Genomic DNA, 21,169 nt, shown 5'->3' on the forward strand with positions numbered 1-21,169 from the left:
CATCCGACCAGTGTATGATGGGAACAGACAATTCGTTTCTCTGGATAAGAGACAGAAAGCACTTGTACCCAGGAGCTTCCACTATACCCAATTTAGATGATTTAGAAGGTGAGATCTGGGTCCTTTAAGTAGAAGAGATTTAGACAATATTTTCAGGCTGAGCTGACACAGTAATGGCACAAGAGTCCTCAGAACTCTAGGGAAGGGGTATTGTATTTTGCGTTTGGTAAAAATGGCCCCTTCTCAATCTTCCATAACTTATTAATCCCCAGAATCTGTGTGTGTGATAAGAAATCACCCCTACATTTGTTTTATGGCACAGAGGTCCTCAGAAATGGGGGATTATCTGGGTGGGCTAATCTAATCATATGGACCTTTGAAAGCAGAGAACTTTCTCTGGCTGGTGGCAGAAGAAAAGGTGGAAGGGAAGACTTGAAGCATGAGAACAATCTGGCACACTGCTGTTGGCTTTAACTATGCAGGCAGCCATGTGAGGAGAAATGCAAGAAGTTTAAGGAGATGAGAGAGAGGTCTCCAGTCAACAGCCAGCAAGGAATGAAGTAACAACAAAAACTGAAATTGGGTTCAGTTAAGTTTACAAATGTTATAAGGATGATGCCTTTCTAAATAATTTAAAAGAAAAAGGAGACTAACTCCAGCAATGAAAAGGATAGGCAAATGACATCAAAATAGAGGGAGCATGCTAATTAATACCATTTAGGAAGGCAACTGGGCAATGTGTATCAAAATCTTTAAAAAGAGGCTTAGTCCTTCAGCTCAGTTGAGTTCTGACTCAATCGTGTCTGACTCCTTGCAACCCCATGGACTGCAGCATACCAGGCTTCCCTGGCCATCACCATCTCCTGGAGTTTGCTCAAACTCATGTCCATCTAATTGGTGATGCCATCCAACCATCTCATGTTCTGTTGTCCCCTTCTCCCACCTTCAATCTTTCCCAGCATCAGGGTCTTTTCCAGTGAGTCAGCTCTTCCCATCAGGTGGCCAAAGTATTGGAGTTTCAGCTTCAACATCAGTCCTTCCAATGAACACTCAGGACTGATTTCCTTTAGGATGGACTGGTTGGATCTCCTTGCAGTCCAAGGGACTCTCAAGAGTCTTCTCCAGCACCACAATTCAAAAGCATCAATTATTTGGCACTCAGCTTTCATTATAGTCCAACTCTCACATCCATACGTGACTACTGGAAAAACCATAGCTTTGACTAGATGGACCTTTGTTGGCAAAGTGATGTCTCTGCTTTTTAATATGCTGTCTAAGTTGGGTCACAGTTTTTCTTCCAAGGAGCAAGTGTCTTTTAATTTCATAGCTGCAGTCACAATCTGCAGTGATTTTGGAGCTCCAAAATATAAAGTCTGTCACTGTTTCCACTGTTTCCATGGAATGGGACTGCATGCCATGATCTTCGTTTTTTGAATGTTGAGTTTTAAGCCAACTTTTTCACTCTCGTCTTTCACTTTCATCAAAAGGCTCTTTAGTTCTTCTTCACTTTCTGCCATAAGGGTGGTATCATCTGCATATCTGAGGTTATTGATGTTTCTCCCAGCCATCTTCATTCCAGCTTGTGCTTCATCTAGCCAAGCATTTCGCATGATGTACTCTGCATATAAATTAAATAAGCAAGGTGACAATATATAGCCTTGATGCACTCCTTTTCCAATTTGGAACCAGTCTGCTGTTCCATGTCCAGTTTAACTGTTACTTCTTGACCTGCATACAGACGTCTCAGGAGGCAGGTCAGGTGGTCTGGTATTCCCATCTCTTGAAGACTTTTCCACAGTTTGTTGTCATCCACACAGTCAAAGGCTTTGGCATGGTCAATAAAGCAGATGTTTTTCTGGAATTCTGTTGCTTTTTCGATGATCCAACGGATGTTGGCAATCTGATCTCTGGTTCCTCTGGTTTTTCTAAATCCATCTTGAACCTCTGGAAGTTCAAGGTTCATGCACTGTTGAAACCTGGCTTGGAGAATTTTGAGCATTACTTGGCTAGCATGTGAAATGAGTGCAATTGTGCAGTAGGTTGAACATTCTTAGGCACTGCCTTTCTTTGGGATGAAAACTGACCTTTTCCAGTCCTGTGGCCACTGCTGAGTTTTCCAAATTTGCTGGCATATTGAGTGCAGCACTTTCACAGCATCATCTTTTAGGATTTGAAATAGCTCAACTGGAATTCCATCACCTACACTAGCTTTGTTCATAGTGATGTTTCCTAAGGCCCACTTAACTTCACATTCCAGGATGTCTGGCTCTAGGTGAGTGATCACACCATTGTGGTTATCTTGGTCATGAAGATCTGTTTTGTATAGTTCTTCTGTGTATTCTGGGACTTCCCTGGCGGCTTAGATGGTAAAGCATCTGCCTACAATGTAGGAGACCTGAGTTCGATCCCTGGGTCGGGAAGATCCTTTGGAGAAGGGAATGGCAGCCCACTCCAGTACTCTTGCCTGGAAAATCCCATGGACGGAGGAGCTGGGAGGCTACAGTCCATGGGGTCACAAACAATTGGACATGACTTAACGACTTCACTATCACTTTCTGTGTATTCTTGCCACCTCTTCTTAATATCTTCTACTTCTGTTAGATCCATATCATTTCTATCCTTTAGCGTGCCCATCTTTGCATGAAATGTTCCCTTGGTATCTCTAATTTTCTTGAAGAGATCTCTAGTATTTCCCGTTCTATTGTTTTCCTCTATTTCTTTGCATTGATCACTGAGGAAGGCTTTCTTATATCTCCTTGCTATTCTTTGGAACTCTGCATTCAGATGGGTGTATCTTTCCTTTTCTCCTTTGCCTTTAGCTTCCCTTCTTTTCTCAGATATTTGTAAGGCCTCCTCAAATAACCATTTTGCCTTTCTGCATTTCTTTTTCTTGGGGATGGTATTGATCCCTGTCTCCTGTACAATGTCATGAATCTCTGTCCATAGTTCTTCAGGCAGTCTGTCTATCAGATCTAATCCCTTGAATCTATTTGTCACTTCCACTGTATAATCATAAGGGATGTGATTTAGGTCATGCCTGAATGGTCTAGAGGTCTTCCCTACTTTCTTCAATTTCAGTCTGAATTTGGCAATAAGGAGTTCATGATCTGAGCAATAGCCAGCTCTTGGTCTTGTTTTTGTTGACTGCATAGAGTTCTCTATCTTTGGCTGCAAAGAATATAATCAATCTGGTTTCAGTATTGACCATCTGGTGATGTCCATGTGTAGAGTCATCTCTTGTGTTGTTGGAAGAGGGTGCTTGCTAAGACCAGTGCATTCTCTTAGCAAAACTCTGTTAGCCTTTGCCCTGCTTCATTCTGTACTCCAAGGCCAAATTTGCCTGTTATTCCAGGCATCTCTTGACTTCCTACTTTTGCGTTCTAGTCCCCTATGATGAAAAGGACATCTTTTTTTGGTATCAGTTCCAGAAGGTCTTTTAGGTCTTCATAGAACCATTCATGTTCAGCTTCTTCAGCCTTACTGGTTGGGGCATAGACTTGGATTACTATGATATTGAATGGTTTGCCTTGGAAATGAACAAGAGATCATTCTGTCATTTCTGAGATTGCACTCAAGTACTGCCTTCTGGACTCTTTTGTTGATAATGAGGGATACTCCATTTCTTCTAAGGGATTCTTGACCACAGTAGTAGATATAACCATCATCTGAATTAAGTTCTCCCATTCCAGTCCATTTTAATTCTCTGATTCCGAAAATGTCAATGTTCATTCTTGCCATCTCCTGTTTGACCACTTCCAATTTGCCTTGATTCATGGACCTAACATTCCAGGTTCCTATGCAATATTGCTCTTTACAGGTTAGTCCTTAATGTAGTTAATTCTACTGCTGGGAATGCATGCTAAGAAAATTCAGAGCTGTGTTCTAAGTTGCATGAAAAACATGTTCCATAAAGCTATGGTAGCCTCAAATTAGAAATGACTTAGGCTAAAAAAAAGCCTCCTTGCATCATCCTGGTTTTTTCTTCCCATCATTAAGCAACCCATAAGCAAGTCCTGTAAAGTGTACTTCTAAATATATCCTAGATTATCCTTGTATCTGCCACCATCTACCACCATTATTTCTTGCCAGAGTGACTGTGTCAGCTCCTTACCTGATCTTATTTTTTCTATTCTTGTTCCTCTCTAATCCATTCTCTACAAAGGAGCCAGAGAAATTTAAAAAAAAAAAAAAAAAGGAAATGATATCAAGTCTCTCTCTTGCTAAACACACCTAGTGGCTTCCCACTGCTCCTGACTTTGACCCCAAGGTTCTACACAAACTGTCCTGTGCTTATCTCTACAGAGTCATCTCCTATCCCCATATCTCACCATGTTCCAACCATACCAGCTTTCTCTTTGTTCTTGGAATAATTCAAGCCAAGATAGTTTCTTCTGAAGCAATGGCTGATATAAGTGTCAAAAGGAGAAAATACTAAGGGCTGAATCCCATACCAATATTTATGAGCTGTTTCTTTGGGCAAGTTGATTAACCTGTGTCTGCTTTTTTTTTTCCAAAAAAATGGGATAACAAGAGCAGGTACCTCTCATTCTCTTGCTAATGAAGATTAAGAGAGACTATATTCTATACTTAGTGTAATAATAGCTTGGCACACAGTAAAGGCTTAATAAATATTAACTATGTAAGTTGACTTCCCTGGTGGCTCAGACGGTAATGCATCTGTCTATAATGCGGGAGACCCAGGTTCGATCCCTGGGTTGGGAAGATCCCCTGGAGAAGGAAATGGCAATCCACTCCAGGACTACTGCCTGGAAAATCCCATGGACAGGGGAGCCTGGTAGGCTACAGCCCATGGGGTCGCAAAGAGTTGGACACGACTGAGCGACTTCACTTCGATGTAAGTTGACATTCTAAGTGGGATTCCCTGGGCGGGGGAGGGGAATGGTTAAAAAGGTCCCAAATGAATCACTTTCTATCCAAAACATTTTGATGGCTCCCATTACCCCAGGATCAAAACCAGCTCCTTAGCACATAAGGTCCCTTGTGATGTGGTTCCCACATTCACCTATTCTCCCTTCACACACCAACACAAGTAATACATAACCCCTTGGTCACTCCCCTGCCTACACACACACACACACACACACAATGACAAGATGATTTCATAGCCCCATTTGTATCCATTTTTCTCGTGGCCACAAATACCAACTACTCCCAGTACTATAGAACTTTTATTAGTCCCTTAAAATTTAGTTCATCATGCATTATCTCAGTGAAGCCCTTCCTTCTATATCCTGTCCCAACTCAACCCTTCAGAATAATCACCCTTCTGTGAGCTTCAACAGACCTGAGACATACTTCTTTAATTGTTTTAGAAACACTTACGGTCTGGAATAAAAAGAGCAATCAGCCCTAATCAACTGTGAACTCCTTGAAGGTTGAGTCCCTATCCAATACTCTATTATTATAACACAACTTCTGTTCATGAATGACTGTGGTCAAGTTACTTACACATGAACATCAGTTTCACGTAAACTGTAAAAGGGGGGTAGCCCTTACCAATCTCATGGGGTTGAGAGAATTAAATAAGAGAATATGGATGAAATGCCTAGCAATTTCTGTAATAGTTGGCACTCTATATAGCAGTCATATAAATATTACTGAACCAGCTTTGCCATCCATGGGGGGAAAAAACCAAAAGGATCAAGATTACTTCCATTACAATGAAAAGAATGAGGGCAACTATTATTGTATCACAAGTAATGGAAAATGAAAATTATTAAGGTGGCACAGGTAGGGGATAATTCTTTTCCAAATATGGTGCTAGATCAACTGGATATCAATATGGTAAAACATGTATCTATCTCACAATACACATAAAAGTAATTTCAAATGGATTATCTTAATATAAAAGGTAAAACAACAAAGCTTCTAGAGTATATAAGAAATTCTACATGACCAGAGATAGGGCAAAATTTTCTCAAACAGGTCAAAAAAGCACCACATATAAAGGGAAGGTATTGATAAATCGAATTACATAAAATATTAAGAATGTTTTAATTAAAACAAACACCCTTAACAGAGTGCAAAGGCAAGCTACAGAAGGAAGACACTTGTAGTACATATGTCTGACAAAGGACTAAATCCAGACTATATAAGCAATGTCTACAAATCATAAGACGACAAGACAATCCAACAGAAAAACAAGCAAAAGATTTGAATAGACTCTTCACAAAAGAGTAAATTCATATGGGCTTGTAAACATTAAAAAAAAAAAGATATTAAAAATGTGGTCCATGGACCCCTGGTGGGTTCCTGAGACACTTCAGAGGGTCCATGAAGTCAAAACTATTTAATCTTAAAAACTATCTGCTTTCTTCACTGTGTTGATATTTTTACTAATGGTACAAAAGCAACGATGAGGACTTCCCTGGTGGTCCAGTGGTTGAGAATCCACATGTCTGTGCAGGGGACAGGGGTTCAATCCCTGATCTAGGAAGATTCCACATCCCTCAGGGCAACTAAACCCGTATGCTTCAACTCCTGAGCCTGTATGCCACAACCACTGAAGCCTACACACTCTAGAGCCCGTACTCTGCAACAAGAGATGCCACTGCAATGAGAAGCCTGTGCATAGCAAGGAAGAGCAGACCTCGCCACAACTAGAGAAAGCCCACTCGCAGCAACTAAAACCCAGTGCAGCCAAAAATAAACAAAAACACAAAATCAAAAGCATCAGTGAGTAGGAGTCATGGTAATCTGACTCACCAGCCACTCCAACTACACCCACCCCATCCATTTTCCCATCAAAATGTCCTTAAAGAAGTGGTAAAAAATTACCAAGGGTTCTAAAGTCTCAATCTTTGAGTACACTTCTTTTTAATATTCTGTGTGATGAAACAGGAAATATTCATAAAGCACTTTTGCTGCATGTAGAAATACAATGGCTGTCTCAAAGAGAAACTTGTGCAGCTAAGCTGCTAGTTAAAGTAGCCATTTTTTTCATGGAAAACTATTTTTACATAAAATGGCAAACCAATGTTATTCAGATTGAGCTACACAGTAGACACTTTCCTGAAAACCATGGAACCTGTTACTTCAAGGAAAATAACTGATAGTATATGTTGCCAATGATAAAATTCAAGCTTTCAAGAAAATTTGCAATTTGGAATTTGTTTTTACCACTAGGAGAAGGAAATTGCAACCTACTCCAGTGTTCTTGCCTGGAGAATCCCATAGACAGAGGAGTCTGGCAGGCTACAGTTCGTGGGGTGGCAAGAGTTGGACATGACTTAGCGACTAAACCACCACAACCATTCATCACTAACTTGATGGGTTCCCCATACAGATGCTGAGATTAGTAATACTCATGAATATGATTGTTTAGATATTGTGTAATAAAATGTGTCAATGTTTAGTGGATCAGCACATACCAGTGAACCAGCATTTTCCAAACAACCAATACATGATCTTCCAACAGCATGCACTGGTAAAAGATCCATTAAAAGGGCATGATAGACCAGTGGATTTTAATGTAATAACATACAAAAAGTTCACTGATATGAATTCAAATTTTACACTGGAACTAACCCTTTGTGAAAATTAATGAAGAGAAACCTAACTAAAATAGAATGAGGAGGCCACAAGGGAGAGCTTTCAAGTAGGTATCGCTGGACATCAGCAAAGACTCCAGCAAGAAAAGAGTATCTTCCATTTCCTGCAGGAAGTAACACTATCTTACTACTTTCAGTGGAGGAAGAAAGACTTCCTCAGTGCTGGTAATAGCTCAGCTAATGAGAGAGTGGCACAACTCAGCCAATGGAAAGCCATCACACTGTAAACTTCCAGTTTCTTCCAACAGACTTCTGATTTATAACAGCCCCGTGGAAGTGACAATTAGATTTAAGAGACTAGATCTGATAGACAGAGTGCCTGATGAACTTTGGACGGAGGTTCGTGACATTGCACAGGAGACAGGGATCAAGACCATCCCTAAGAAAAAGAAATGCAAAAAGGCAAAATGGCTGTCTGAGGAGGCTTTACAAATAGCTGTGAAAAGAAGACAAGCCAAAAGCAAAGGAGAAAAAGAAAGATATACCCATTTGAGTGCAGAGTTCCAAAAAATAGCAAGGAGAGATAAGAAAGCATTCCAGTGATCAGTGCAAAGAAATGGAGGAAAAGAAAAGAATGGGAAAGACCAGAGATCTCTTCAAGAAAATTAGAGATACCAAGGGAACATTTCATGCAAAGATGGGCTCGATAAAGGACAGAAATGGTATGAACCTAACAGAAGCAGAAGATATTAAGAAGAAGTGGCAAGAATACACAGAAGAATTGTACAAAAAAGATCTTTGTGACCCAGACAATCACAATGGTGTGATCACTCACCTAGAGCCAGACATCCTGGAATGTGAAGTCAAGAGGGCCTTAGGAAGCATCACTATGAGCAAACCTAGTGGAGGTGATGGAATTCCAGTGGACCTACTTTAAATCCTAAAAGATGATGCTGTGAAAGTGCTGCACTCAACATGCCAGAAAATCTGGAAAACTCAGTAGTGGCCACAGGACTGGAAAAGGTCAGTTTTCATTCTAATCCCAAAGAAAGGCAATGCCAAAGAATGCTCAAACTACCACACAACTGCACTCATCGCACACGCTAGTAACGTAATGCTCAAAATTTTCTCCAATCCAGGATTCAACACTATGTGAACCATGAACTTCCAGATGTTCAAGCTGGTTTTAGAAAAGGCAGAGGAACCAGAAATAAAACTGCCAACATCCGCCCGATCATCAAAAAACCAACAGAATTCAAGAAAAACATCTATTTCTGCTTAATTGACTATGCCAAAGCCTTTGACTGTGCAGATCACAACAAACTGTGGAAAATTCTTCAAGAGATGGGAATATCAGACCACCTGACCTGCCTCTTGAGAAATCTGTATGCAGGTCAAGAAGTAACAGTTAGAACTGGACATGGAACAACAGACTGGTTCCAAATAGGAAAAGGAGAAGGCTGTATATTGTTACTCTGCTTATTTAACTTCTGTGCAGAGTACATCATGAAAAATGCTGGGCTGGATGAAGCACAAGCTGGAATCAAGATTGCCGGGAGAAATATCAATAACCTCAGATATGCAGATGACACCACCATTATGGCAGAAAGCAAAGAAGAACTAAAGAGCCTCTTGATGAAAGTGAAAAGAGGAGAGTGAAAAAGTTGGCTTAAAGCTCAACATTCGAAAAACTAAGATCGTGGCATCCGGTCCTATCACTTCATGGCAAGTAGATGAGGAAACAGTGTAAACAGTGGCAGACTTTATTTTTGGGGGCTCCAAAATCACTGAAGATGGTGACTGCAGCCATGAAATTAAAAGATGCTTACTCCTTGGAAGAAAAGCGATGACCAACCTAGACAACACATTAAAAAGCAGAGATATTACTTTGCCAAAAAAGGTCTGTCTAATCAAGGCTATGGTTCTTCCAGTAGTCATGCATGGATGTGAGAGTTTGACTGTAAAGAAAGCTGAGCACCGAAGAATTGATTCTTTTGAACTGTGGTGCTGGAGACGACTCTTGAGAGTCCCTTGGACTGCAAGGAGATCCAACCAGTCCATCCTAAAGGAAATCAGTCCTGAGTGTTCAATGGAAGGACTGATGTTGAAGCTGAAACTCCAATACTTTGGCTACCTGATAGGAAGAGCTAACTCACTGGAAAAGACCCTGATGCTGGGAAAGACTGAAGGCGGTTGAAGGGGACAACAGAACATGAGATGGTTGGATGGCATCACCGACTCAATGGACATGAGTTTGGGTAAACTCCAGGAGTTAGGGATGGACAGGGAGACCTGGCGTACTGCAGTCCATGGGATCTCAAAGAGTTCAACACAACTGAACGACTAAACTGAACTACCAACTTCCCCTTATTCTCTATAAATGGGTCTGCCAGGTGGCTCAGCGGTAAAGAATTTGCCTTCAAAGCAGGAGACCCGGGTTCGATCCTTGGGTCAGGAAGATCCCCTGAAGAAGGGAATGGCTACCCACTCCAGTATTCTTGCCTGGAGAATTCCACGAACAGCAAAGCCTGGCAGGCTATGGTTCATGGGGTCACAAAAAGTCGGACACAACTGAGCAATTAACACTTTCACTTATTGTTTTAGGTTAACACCTTAAAGAAACTATCACTTACCAAATTTTGGTGTAATACAAAATAGAAGATGCACAATTATTTGAAAATTACTAAACTACTCCTCTCTTTTCCAACAACTTGTCTATGTTAAGGCTTAAACATAATCAGCTACAGACTAAATGCAGAAGCAGAAATGAGGATCTAGCTGACTTCTAGCCAGATGTTAAGAAGATCTGCAACAATGAAAACAATGCACTCTTCTCACTAAGTTTTTGATTTGGAAAGTATTTTCATAAAATTTGTTATTTAAGTTAACACACAAGAGGTTTATTATTTTTAGTGAATAAATGTATATTTAAATTTTAATTTATAATTAAAATAGTTTGGCTATAATTTATAATATAGTAAATACTGACAGATATAACTCAAACAAACAGATCTTTTGGGTTCCTAAGTAATTTGGGGGCATGCAAGGGAGTTCCTGAGACAAAAAAATTTGAGATCTGCCAGCATAGGAAATGTAACTTCAGGAAATAAAATTTTATTATACAGATGTTCATAGTTTAGTATTTAAAACAAAAAATTGGACATTTTTCAAATACCCAATGGAGACGAGGCATAGTATAGCATATATCAGCAGAACAAAATATCAGATACTAAAAAAAATACGTTTATTACTTTAGTAAATAAAACAAAATTTAAAAAAATGTGGAACACAAATATTGGGAATATTTTAAAAATATGTAAAGATACAGACTGATTGGGATTAAAAAATGAATTTTGAATGACATAAGAGCTTTATATGCAAGGGTTTAGGTTTAGCAAAGCTGGTTAAACACAGGAAAAATTGATTTTTCAAAACAGAGAACAAGATTTGGGGCATACAGTTTCCTGACTGAGGACAGATGGAGCAAAGGGAAATGGGTTAGAATCATAATGACAACAAAAAAAGTTAGGCTTAGAGTAAAAAAAAATTTCCCTCACAGATGGGCTGTTTTCAGTAATTCTTCCCAAGAGATCTCAGCAGAACAGACCTACTTTGCATCCTCAATTCTCCATTGTAATGGAATGTCGTCTCCCTCTATGCCAGCATCACACCAGCAAACCAGTATCCTCTGACAAGCTCTGGACACACGTGTCACCACACACTTACTGAAGCAAGACATCTCAACTTCAGTTTGGATTTGGAGGTTTCCAGGTGTGGGATAGGCAACATGGTACGGAAGCTGAGGGTGAGACACAAAACTGTATGCTATACAAGGGGGCAGAGGCTGTTGTTTCCTGCTCAGAACATAACACAAGGCTGTTCAGTGATAGGGTTAATTAACATCCTGCAGCAGTCCTCTGCTGACCCATTCTTCCCCTTCTTCCTGCCCTCAGGCCCTACCCTTAAATCTGGCATTCGTGGAAAAAAACAAAAAGGTGACAGTGTGAGTGCCTAGCTGCCCAACACATGGCAGTGATGGGGCTCTCACAAAGAAGTTGTCTTTATAGCCATCTGCGCTGTCAGTGGAAGGCAGCTTGCAATGGGTGGGCGTGGAGGCAGAAGGGGACTACAGAGCCAAGATCTGTCAATTCCCTAGTGGCTGACAAAAAGCCTCCTAAACATTCGCCTCCCCTTCCAGTTCAGTGTCCTGGTCCTGGAAGCGTAGCTTGCTTGAGAAAGATCTCACTGGTGGGAGAGGTAGGGGATACATTTTTCTCCATAATCAGTGTGCAGTCACTACACTGAACTTGTACACAAACCGATTACATGAACTAAAATGGAAGCATGCAATGTGGAAAGCATAAGCTTCTGAGTCCCACGTAGAGGCAAAGTCCAGTCCTCACCATCTTGGTTAGAATATTCTGGCAAGCTATGCTGCCTCTCCTCATCCATTGTCTCCCTCTCTGTAAAAGCAGGGATGCCACTGATTTCTACGTAGGACTGTCTGGAAGGTGAGCAACCATCAACGAAAACACTTGTGATGGCAGTCAACACATGGTGGACAGCCAAGAAATAGCAGTTTTTCCTACCCTAGGTTAAGCGGTGGCTACCATAAGGAACGTGTCCTCATGATGGAAACAATGTCCATAGAGGTCCTGGGCTTAAATGCAGTTGCCCAGCACACCCTCTGCGTCAACATTCTCACACCTAAGTGGCTCTACAAGCATCAAATCCTTTTCTCAGAGGAGTAGGCTATGTTATTTTAAAAACAATAAAAGAAGGTTCTCTCTTCTAGGGGACCATCTAGTCATTACACCTTCAGTATTGTTCTCATCTCTGCTTGCTACCTGAATAAGATCCATGGAGTATTTCTTGAACATCTACTATATTCTGAGCAATGAGCTCAATATGACATCTATCATCATATTCCTGAGACAAGTACAATAATTCCCAAGTTGCTCATGAGAAAACCAAGGCTAACTGTCCTCACTGAGACATGCAAAGCTACAAGGCCAGGGTTTGAAGCCAGCTGATCAAGCTGCAAAGCCTGTACTCCTAACTGCCATATGATACTCTCTCCTTGACAGGGGAGGTGGGTGAGGTGGCAGAAAGAAGGGAAAGAAGTCCCGCCTGCTAAAAGTGGTACACAGGAGTGATAAGCCTTGGCCCTCCGCCTCATCCCTTCCAATCCACCATGATCCTTAGCAAGGACACCACCACCCTCTATCAGTATTCTTCTAATGATTTCCAACTGTCCACTGGGGAGATTCAGGTACATCAGGTACACCTGGCATCAGGGTCCTTGCAAAACCTAGTCTTATCCTTCAGAGCTGTTATATCCCAGGTTTCTGACATGAACTCTTTCTCAAACCAAAATTCAAAGACAACTGCATGCTTTCAGATCTTGATGCCACTGGACTGCTGGTCTCAGAGCCTGGAACAACCTCCCCAGAAAGGAATCTGAGGAAATAATCCAGACACATGAAAAGGAAAAATGAAAAGGAGCCTGAGGAAAACTTCTCCTCTTCCCTATGAACACACAGCTCAGGCAGCAACCCTCAAGAAGCCTTTCCTAGGCCACCAATGGAGGATCTCTGTGCTAATCCCTGATAACCTGGCAGTTATATAAACTCTTATTCACCTGTCTCCCATACCAGAGGGACAGCACACGCCTCAAAAGTACGGGCCCAGGCCCAGGGATCTCTGAACCCAGAGGGAAACATTTGCTGGATAGAGAACTCATCAAAAATGTGCAAGATATAGGTCCAGGTGATAGAGATACAAAGGGTTGAAAAAGGAGGGTAAAGGGGATATGCACTTAAAAAACACCAATAATCTTGGAATTAGAGAAATATAACCACATGGTATGGACCTAACAGAAGCAGAAGATGTTAAGAAGAGGTAGCAAGAATACACAGAAGAACTATACAAAAGAGATCTTCACGACCCAGATAATCACGATGGTGTGATCACTCACCTAGAGCCAGACATCCTGGAATGGAAAGTCAAGTGGGCCTTAGGAAGCATCACTACAAACAAAGCTAGTGGAGGTGATGGAATTCCAGTGGACCTACTTCAAATCCTAAAAGATGATGTCATGAAAGTGTTACACTCAATATGCCAGCAAAGTTGGAAAACTCAGCAGTGGTCACAGGACTGGCAAAGGTCAGTTTTCATTCCATTCCCAAAGAAAGGCAATGCTGAAGAATGCTCAAACTACCACACAATTGCACTCATCTCACACGTCAGCAAAGTAATGCTCAAAATCCTCCAAGCCAGGCTTCAACAGTACATGAACCAAGAACTTCCATGGGTTCAAGCTGGTTTTAGAAAAGGCAGAGGAACCAGAGATCAAATTGCCAATATCCACTGGATCATCAAAAAAGCAAGAGAGTTCCAGAAAAACATCTATTTCTGCTTTATTGACTATGCGAAAGCCTTTGACTGTGTGGATCACAACAAACTGAAAAATTCTTCAAGAGATGGGAATACCAGACCACTTGACCTGCGTCTTGATAAATCTGTATGCAGGTCAAGAAGCAACGGTTAGAACTGGACATGGAACAACAGACTGGTTCCAAATAGGGAAAGGAGAAGGCTGTATATTGTTACTCTGCTTATTTAACTTCTGTGCAGAGTACATCATGAAAAATGCTGGAAGAAATGAAGCACAAGCTGGAATCAAGATTGCTGGGAGAAACATCAATAACCTCAGATATGCAGATGACACCACCGTTATGGCAGAAAGCAAAGAAGAACTAAAGAGCCTCTTGATGAAAGTGAAAGAGGAGAGTGAAAAGTTGGCTTAAACCTCAACATTCAGAAAACTAAGATCACGGCATCTGGTCCTATCACTTCATGGCAAATAGATGGGGAAACAGTGGAAACAGGGACAGACTTTCGTTTTTTGGGCTCCAAAATCACTGCAGATGGTGATCTCAGCCATGAAATTAAAAAAGACACTTGCTCCTTGGAAGAAAAGTTATGACCAACCTAGACTGTTTATTAAAAAGCAGAGACATTACTTTGTCCGTCTAGTCAAAGCTATGGTTTTTCCAGCAGTTATGGATGGATGTGAGAGTTGGACTATAAAGAAAGCTGAACACCAAAGAATTGATGCTTTTGAACTTTGGTGTTGGAGAAGACTCTTGAGAGTCCCTTGGATTGCAAGGAGATCCAACCAGTCCATCCTAAAGGAAATCAGTCCTGAATGTTCATTGGAAGGACTGATGCTGAAGCTGAAATTCCAATACTTTGGCCACCTGGTGCAAAGAGCTGACCCATTGGAAAAGACCCTGATGCTGGGAAAGATTGAAGGCGGGAGAAGGGGATGAGAGCATGAGATGGTTGGATGGCATCACCGACTCAATGGACATGAGTTTGGGTAAACTCTGGGAGTTGGTGATGGACAGGGAGGCCTGGCGTGCTTCAGTCCATGGAGTCGCAAAGAGTCAGACACGACTGAGCGACTGAACTGAACTGAACTGAACTGCATGGTAGTATCTTCAAGGATGGGGTGAATGCCAGTGCTAGCGGGCCAGGAGTTTTAGCCAACCAAAAAGAACATGAAGAGCAGGATGGGGCAGGGCTGGCTCTGTCTGCAGCAGGCCTGTGCTTGGCTGGCACTATTCCCAGACTCTATCCCCACCTTCTAGGCGTAGAACAATGCCTACATATTTCCAAATGCCTTTCGCAGCATTAAAATGCAGAGACATCACTGCTGACAAAGGTCTTTACAGTCAAAGCTATGGTTTTTCCAGTAGTCATGTATGGACCTGAGAGCTGGACCATAAAGAAAACTGAGTACCAAAGAACGGATATTTTCAAATCATAGTGCCAGAGAAAAGACTCTTGAGGGTCCCTTGATTGCAAGGACATTAAAACAGTCAATCCTAAAGGAAATCAATCCTGATTATTCACTGGAAGGACTGTTGCTGAAGCTCCAATACTTTGACCACCTGATATGAAGAGTCAACTCACTAGAAAAGACCTTGATACTGGCAAAGACTGAAGGCAAAAAAAGGAGGTGATGGCAGAGGATGTGATGGTTAGACAGCATCACCGACTCAATGGACATGAATTTGAGCAAACCCCAGGAGATAGTGGAGAACAGAGAAGCCTGGCATGGTGTAGTCCATGGGGTCACAAAGAGTCAGACACAACTCAAATGACTGAACAACAACAACATTGTTCTATTGACCTATGAGTCTGTCCATCTAATGTAGCTATATAATAAGCCTGAATACGGGGTATAGTGATCTTTATTTATTTTCAAAATTATTTTTAACTACTCCAAACTCCTTTGCCTTTCCATATAAATTATGGAATAATCTTGCTCTATCTTCAGAAGTTTTTGTTGGGATTTTGATAGGAATTGCATTAAACTACTGTATCAATTTGTGGAGTATTTGACATCTTTGGTGCAGTGGCAAAGAATCCACCTGCCAATGCAGGAGACACAAGAGATGTGGTTTCAATCCCCAGGTCGAGAAGATCCTCTGGAGTAGAAAATGGCAATCCACTCCAGTATTCTTACCTGGAAAATTCCATAGATGGAAGAGCCTGGAGGGCTACAATCCATGGGGTGGCAAAGAGTCGGACACGACTGAGCCACTAACACACAGAGTGTATCAATTTGTGGAGTATTTGACACTTTTACTGTGTTGTCTTCCATTCAGGAACATGTGATGTTTCTCCATTTATTTAGGTCTTCTTTGATTACAGTTTTCAGCATAAAAATCTGAAATGTTTTGTTAGATTTACACCTAAGTATTTTTTCAGTAGTTCTAAATGGTGGCCTGTGCTGTGCTTCAGCTGTGTCCGACTCTGCGACCCTATGGACTGCAGCCCCGCCAGGCTCCTCTGTCCACAGGGATTCTCCAGGCAAGAGTACTGGAGTGGGTTGCCATGCCCTCCTCCAGGGAATCTTCTAAACCCAGGGATCAAGCCCAGGTCTCCTACACTGTAGGTGGATTCTTTACCAGCTGAGCTAAAAGCTATTATATTGTATCTTAAACGTCTATTTCCATGTGTTTATTGCTAATACAGTGAAACATAGTTGACTTTTGGATACTGAGCTGGTATCCTACAACCTTACTAGGCTCAGAGTATTCTTTTTCTGGTAGATTCCTTGAGATTTTCCATGTAGACCATTATGTCAACTATGAATGTAAACTTTTATTTCTTCCTTTCTTATCTGCATGCCTTTTCTTTTTCTTGTCTTAATGTGGTGGCAACACTTTCAGTACTATGCTAAGTAAGACTTGTGAGAGAGGATATCCTTGCCTTGTTTCTTAGGGGGAAAGACTTCAGTTACTAATTTTAAATAAATTCCTTTTGCTAGTATAATGTTGGTCTCAAAAAATATTGTTTAGGGTATTATCAAACCACTCTCCAGTTGAAGGGAAAATACAAAATCTCAATCATGGGCTATTACTATCAGTTCTCTTATAGTCTGATCCTAGGAGCCTTATTTCGATTGCTATATATTCATGCTTCCAAATAAGACAAAGCTAGGACCTTTTAAAATTTTTTTGCAGCTTTACTGAGATATTTCATGTACCACAAAATTCGGCCAGTTAACATAGTGGTTTTTAGATTTTACAGAAAGTGCAACTACTCTAATTTTTGAATATTTTCTGCACCCTAAAAAAACACCCTGTACTCATCAGCAGTCATTCCCCATTCACGCTCTTTAATCCTTCCATCTCACCTCCTGGCAACCAAATAATCTATTTTCTGTTTCTGTGGATCTGCCTATTGTTGACATTTCACATAAATGGCTTTTTGCACTTAGCACAATGTTTTCAAGGTTCATATATGATGTAATGTGTATCAGTATCAGTACTTCATTTTCTATTGCTGAAATATTTCCCTGTATGCATATATCACATTTATCCATTCATCAGCTGATGGACATTTAGGTTGTTTCCACTTTTAGGCTATTATGAGTAACGCTGCTATGAACATTCTTGTACAAAAGTTCTACATGAAGACGTGCACAAACCAGTAGTTTATCATGGTAGTTTTGATTTCCGTTTTTTTCACATGTTTATGGGCCACCTGTACACCTTCCTTGAGGAAATGTCTATTCAAATCCTTTAACATTTTTGAAATTGGGTTGTCTTTTTATTACTGAAATGTAAAGTTCTCTACGTATCTACGTGTCTCTAGATACAAGTCTCTTGTCAGATATATGATTTGTAAATGCTGTCAAATTCAAGATAACCCCACATACAAGTGCATATCTTTTCTGGTTAATTATGCTCAGGCATCTACACAATGAAACAAACATTATCTTATCATTATTTACTATTTATTTCTCATTTATATTATATTTAATACTACCCCTTTTGAAATTGTGCATTTGGTAAGTTAGATTATCTATGAACTCCATTTTCAGAGAGTAAAGGAGATTTCAGAGAATATTTGTTTTGATATGGGAAGTAAATCTGAGAGAACTGAGAATTACTATCCACTTAATAAGATCTAAAAGTCTTCCCCAATTTGCCTGCTGTCTAGGGCTTATCCTTCAACCTTGTCAACATATTCTGGTTACGTCACAGCAGAGCACTGGGCTAGAGTGAGGACACCTGAACCCCCAGCTCCGGCTCTCTTTATTACTGGCTGGTGACCTTAGGCAAGTCATCTTAAATAAGGGGTTTAGATCAGACAAGCTGTTCCCAACCTTTCAAGACTTTTTATCAATTTCCACTCTGCCCACAGAAACCAGTATTTCCAAAAACTGTCAAAGAGACTTGCCAATTACTATTTATTATAGTAATAGAGTTCCCATTTAATTAATCAAAGGTATACAACTGTAACACAGTAGTATTAACAATGGCAGTTAATACTTATTGAGTGCTTATTATGGCTGCACAGTGAGCCCTCTCTTTCAACCCTGCCAAGCCCACCACTACTACCGTACTGTGGACTCCAAATTGGGAAGTGCCATCTCAGCTAGAGACTACGGCATCCCTGCTCCTTGTCTTCTCTCAGAGCAGAAGTCTCCAGTCTTAAATACTGCCATCCTAATCTGCAAAGATCTTAGATGTGACTTGTTCAGACCTCATGCTGTTTTGGAAAAGTTTTCACATTGTCAAAGAGATTGGGGGCTACAAAGAGGTAAAATGTAAAGAAAGGGAACACTGAGACAACATCCCCTCCAGGAACCTCCAGTAATTCTGCATCTTTGCATTTTGCCCCAAAGCCTGATTCAGAGTCCTGTACAAACAGCTCTGGAATGAATAACTGAACCAGCTGGGCAGCAACTCTGGAGTACTACACACATGCCTCAGAGGCACTGACCCTTTGGGGAGTGAGAGGCTCTGTGCAGCCTCTAAAATAAAGATGCAGGCAGCCTTAAGATACTGGGGTGACTAGCAGCAGTATAAGAACTCACTGCTCCACTCAGATCTCCACTTCCTATCTCCAAATACCAAGACTCTTGACAATTCTGTTGAAGAGATTTGGGGGGTCCAGAGAGGGGTCAAGCAGCAGGATAGTCATGGATAGAAGCCTTCTAGAGAAGCTGGGGCTGCCCTCTGTGGGCTGTGCACTCACCAGGTAGGCTGTCGGCTGGTATGTGGGTGTTGTGGTTGAATCCGGAGTGGGTCCACCTCTCTGGCAGTGGCAGGGGGAAACTCCCGGTGGGGACTTAGATTGGCTTTTTCCCACTGCTCATGAATAGGTGTAATAATCCCAGACACAATACGAGACCGAAGTTCCTCGCTGTTCTTGTAGACCCTGAAGAAAGGAGACGAGGCGTCAGCTGCTTTCTGCTGGTTGGCAACCCTGCGCACAGTATTTTGGTGGTGGTGGCGGCGGTGGTGGTGGCAGCGGCGACAATGGCGGCGACGGCCCTGATAGCGTTTGGACTGTTCGCAAGGGTGGGAACAGGCCGCCCGGCGGACCTGGGTAAGGGGGGCAATGGCCCGGCGTTGTCTCCGCGATTTGGGCCTAAGCTTCTTAGGCATCTGAGTTGCCCCTTTTCGTTTACCACCCCATTAGAAAGAGGTGAGGGTGTAGGGGCACAGGGCCTTGACTCCTCTGGGCCCACCCCACCCCACCCTGCCCTCAGCCTCATTGTGTGTTCATCACATGTCATGGGAAGAGTCATGGAAGGCAAAGGCTCCAATGGGAAGGATAACCAGGTTCCTGGTCCAAGTAGGCAGGGCTCTGGGGCTTAATGCCCAATCCTGTCACTAACTCAGGGGCCTTGGAAGGCTGTTCTAGGCCTCTTTTTCTCTGTCTGTGAAAGAAAAGCAATGTGAGCTATCACTGAAGTGTTAAGGCAGGCTGAGGTAGCAGGGAGTGAGCAGGACTCTATGGAGTTCCTAAAAATCTGTCATTTTAAAATGAGTCATATCCTGAGTCAAAAAACAAATCTTATAAACCAGGGACACAGAAAATAGACTAGTGGTTGCCAGTGGGAGGGTGGAAGAGGACCACACTGGGAGTTTGGGATTAGCAGATGCAAAGAATGAATAAACAAGAAGGGCCTACTGTGTAGCACAGGGAACTACATTCAATGCCTTGTGATAAACCGTAACGGAAAAGAATATGATACAGAATGTCTACATTGTATAACTGAGTCACTCTGCTATACAGCAATAATCAACACAATACTGTATATCAACTATATTTCAACAAAAAATAAATTAAGAAAAAAGTAAACTTCATAAATGTAAATCAAAATCTGAAGGAAATCAGACATCTTTACTGGAGAGAAAGGTGGCAGATACTGTCATAATCAAGCGACCAAACTGAACAAAATCTACAAGACAGATGTCATGAGCCTGACATGAAACACTTAGAAGAACATAGCCTCACTTACATAGAATTCTTGTTGAAAATGTCCAACCTGAATCAAATGATAAGGAAACAATCTGAATGTTCTATACAACAACTAACCTCAAGTCTTCAAAAATAGCAATGCTAAGAAAAATAAAAGTCTAGGAAACTTCTAGATTAAAGGTAATTGAAAAAACATGAAAATAAACACAATGTGTGATATTTGGCTGGGTTAAAAAAAAAAAAACACCTCAACTTGAAAACTAAAAGACTACCCAGAAAGGACACTACTTGGATGATTGCAGAAACCTGGACACTGACTTTGTACAAAATGACATTAATCTATCAAAACTAAGTTTCCCGAGTGTGATAACTGCCTTACGGTTATACACGAGGATGTCTACATAAGAACAAGGAGATACATGCTGAAATATTTAGGGCTTAAGGTTCATAAAGTCTGGAAATAATTCTCAGATGGCTCAAGAACAAAAAAGCATACAGAAGTAAGTAAATGCAGCAAAACATTAAAAACTGGTCAACGTAGGCAGTGGGTATATGGGTGTTCACTGTATTTTTTTGCAAACCCTCTTTTCTGAGGGGTTGCAAATTTCGAAATTAAAAGTCAAGATAATGAAAAGACAAGTTAGACTCCAAGAAAATATTTGCAAAACACATATAAGATTAATGACTGTTATCCAAAGTATAAAAGAACTCCTAAAACTCAACCTTAAGAAAGCAACTCAATTAAAAAATGGATCAAAGACCTGATCAGATACCTCACCAAAGAAAATGCAAAGACAACAAAAAAGCATATAAAAAGATATTCAACATCATATATCACCAGGGAACTGCAAATGAAAACAAAA

General features: G+C 41.2%; 1 protein-coding gene across 2 annotated transcripts in view; it reads right to left on the minus strand.

The window, feature by feature from the left end:
• PSMF1 (proteasome inhibitor subunit 1) overlaps positions 1–21,169 on the minus strand; it is a 42,511-nt gene that overhangs the window by 13,589 nt on the left and 7,753 nt on the right. For both annotated transcript variants that reach the window (XM_005688330.3, XM_005688331.3), the window contains exon 4: positions 19,074–19,256. In XM_005688330.3, coding sequence (XP_005688387.1) covers positions 19,074–19,256 — 183 coding nt within the window. The remainder of the gene's footprint in view (positions 1–19,073; positions 19,257–21,169) is intronic.

The sequence above is a fragment of the Capra hircus genome, chromosome 13 (assembly GCF_001704415.2).
Source record: "Capra hircus breed San Clemente chromosome 13, ASM170441v1, whole genome shotgun sequence".
Lineage (NCBI taxonomy): Eukaryota > Metazoa > Chordata > Mammalia > Artiodactyla > Bovidae > Capra > Capra hircus.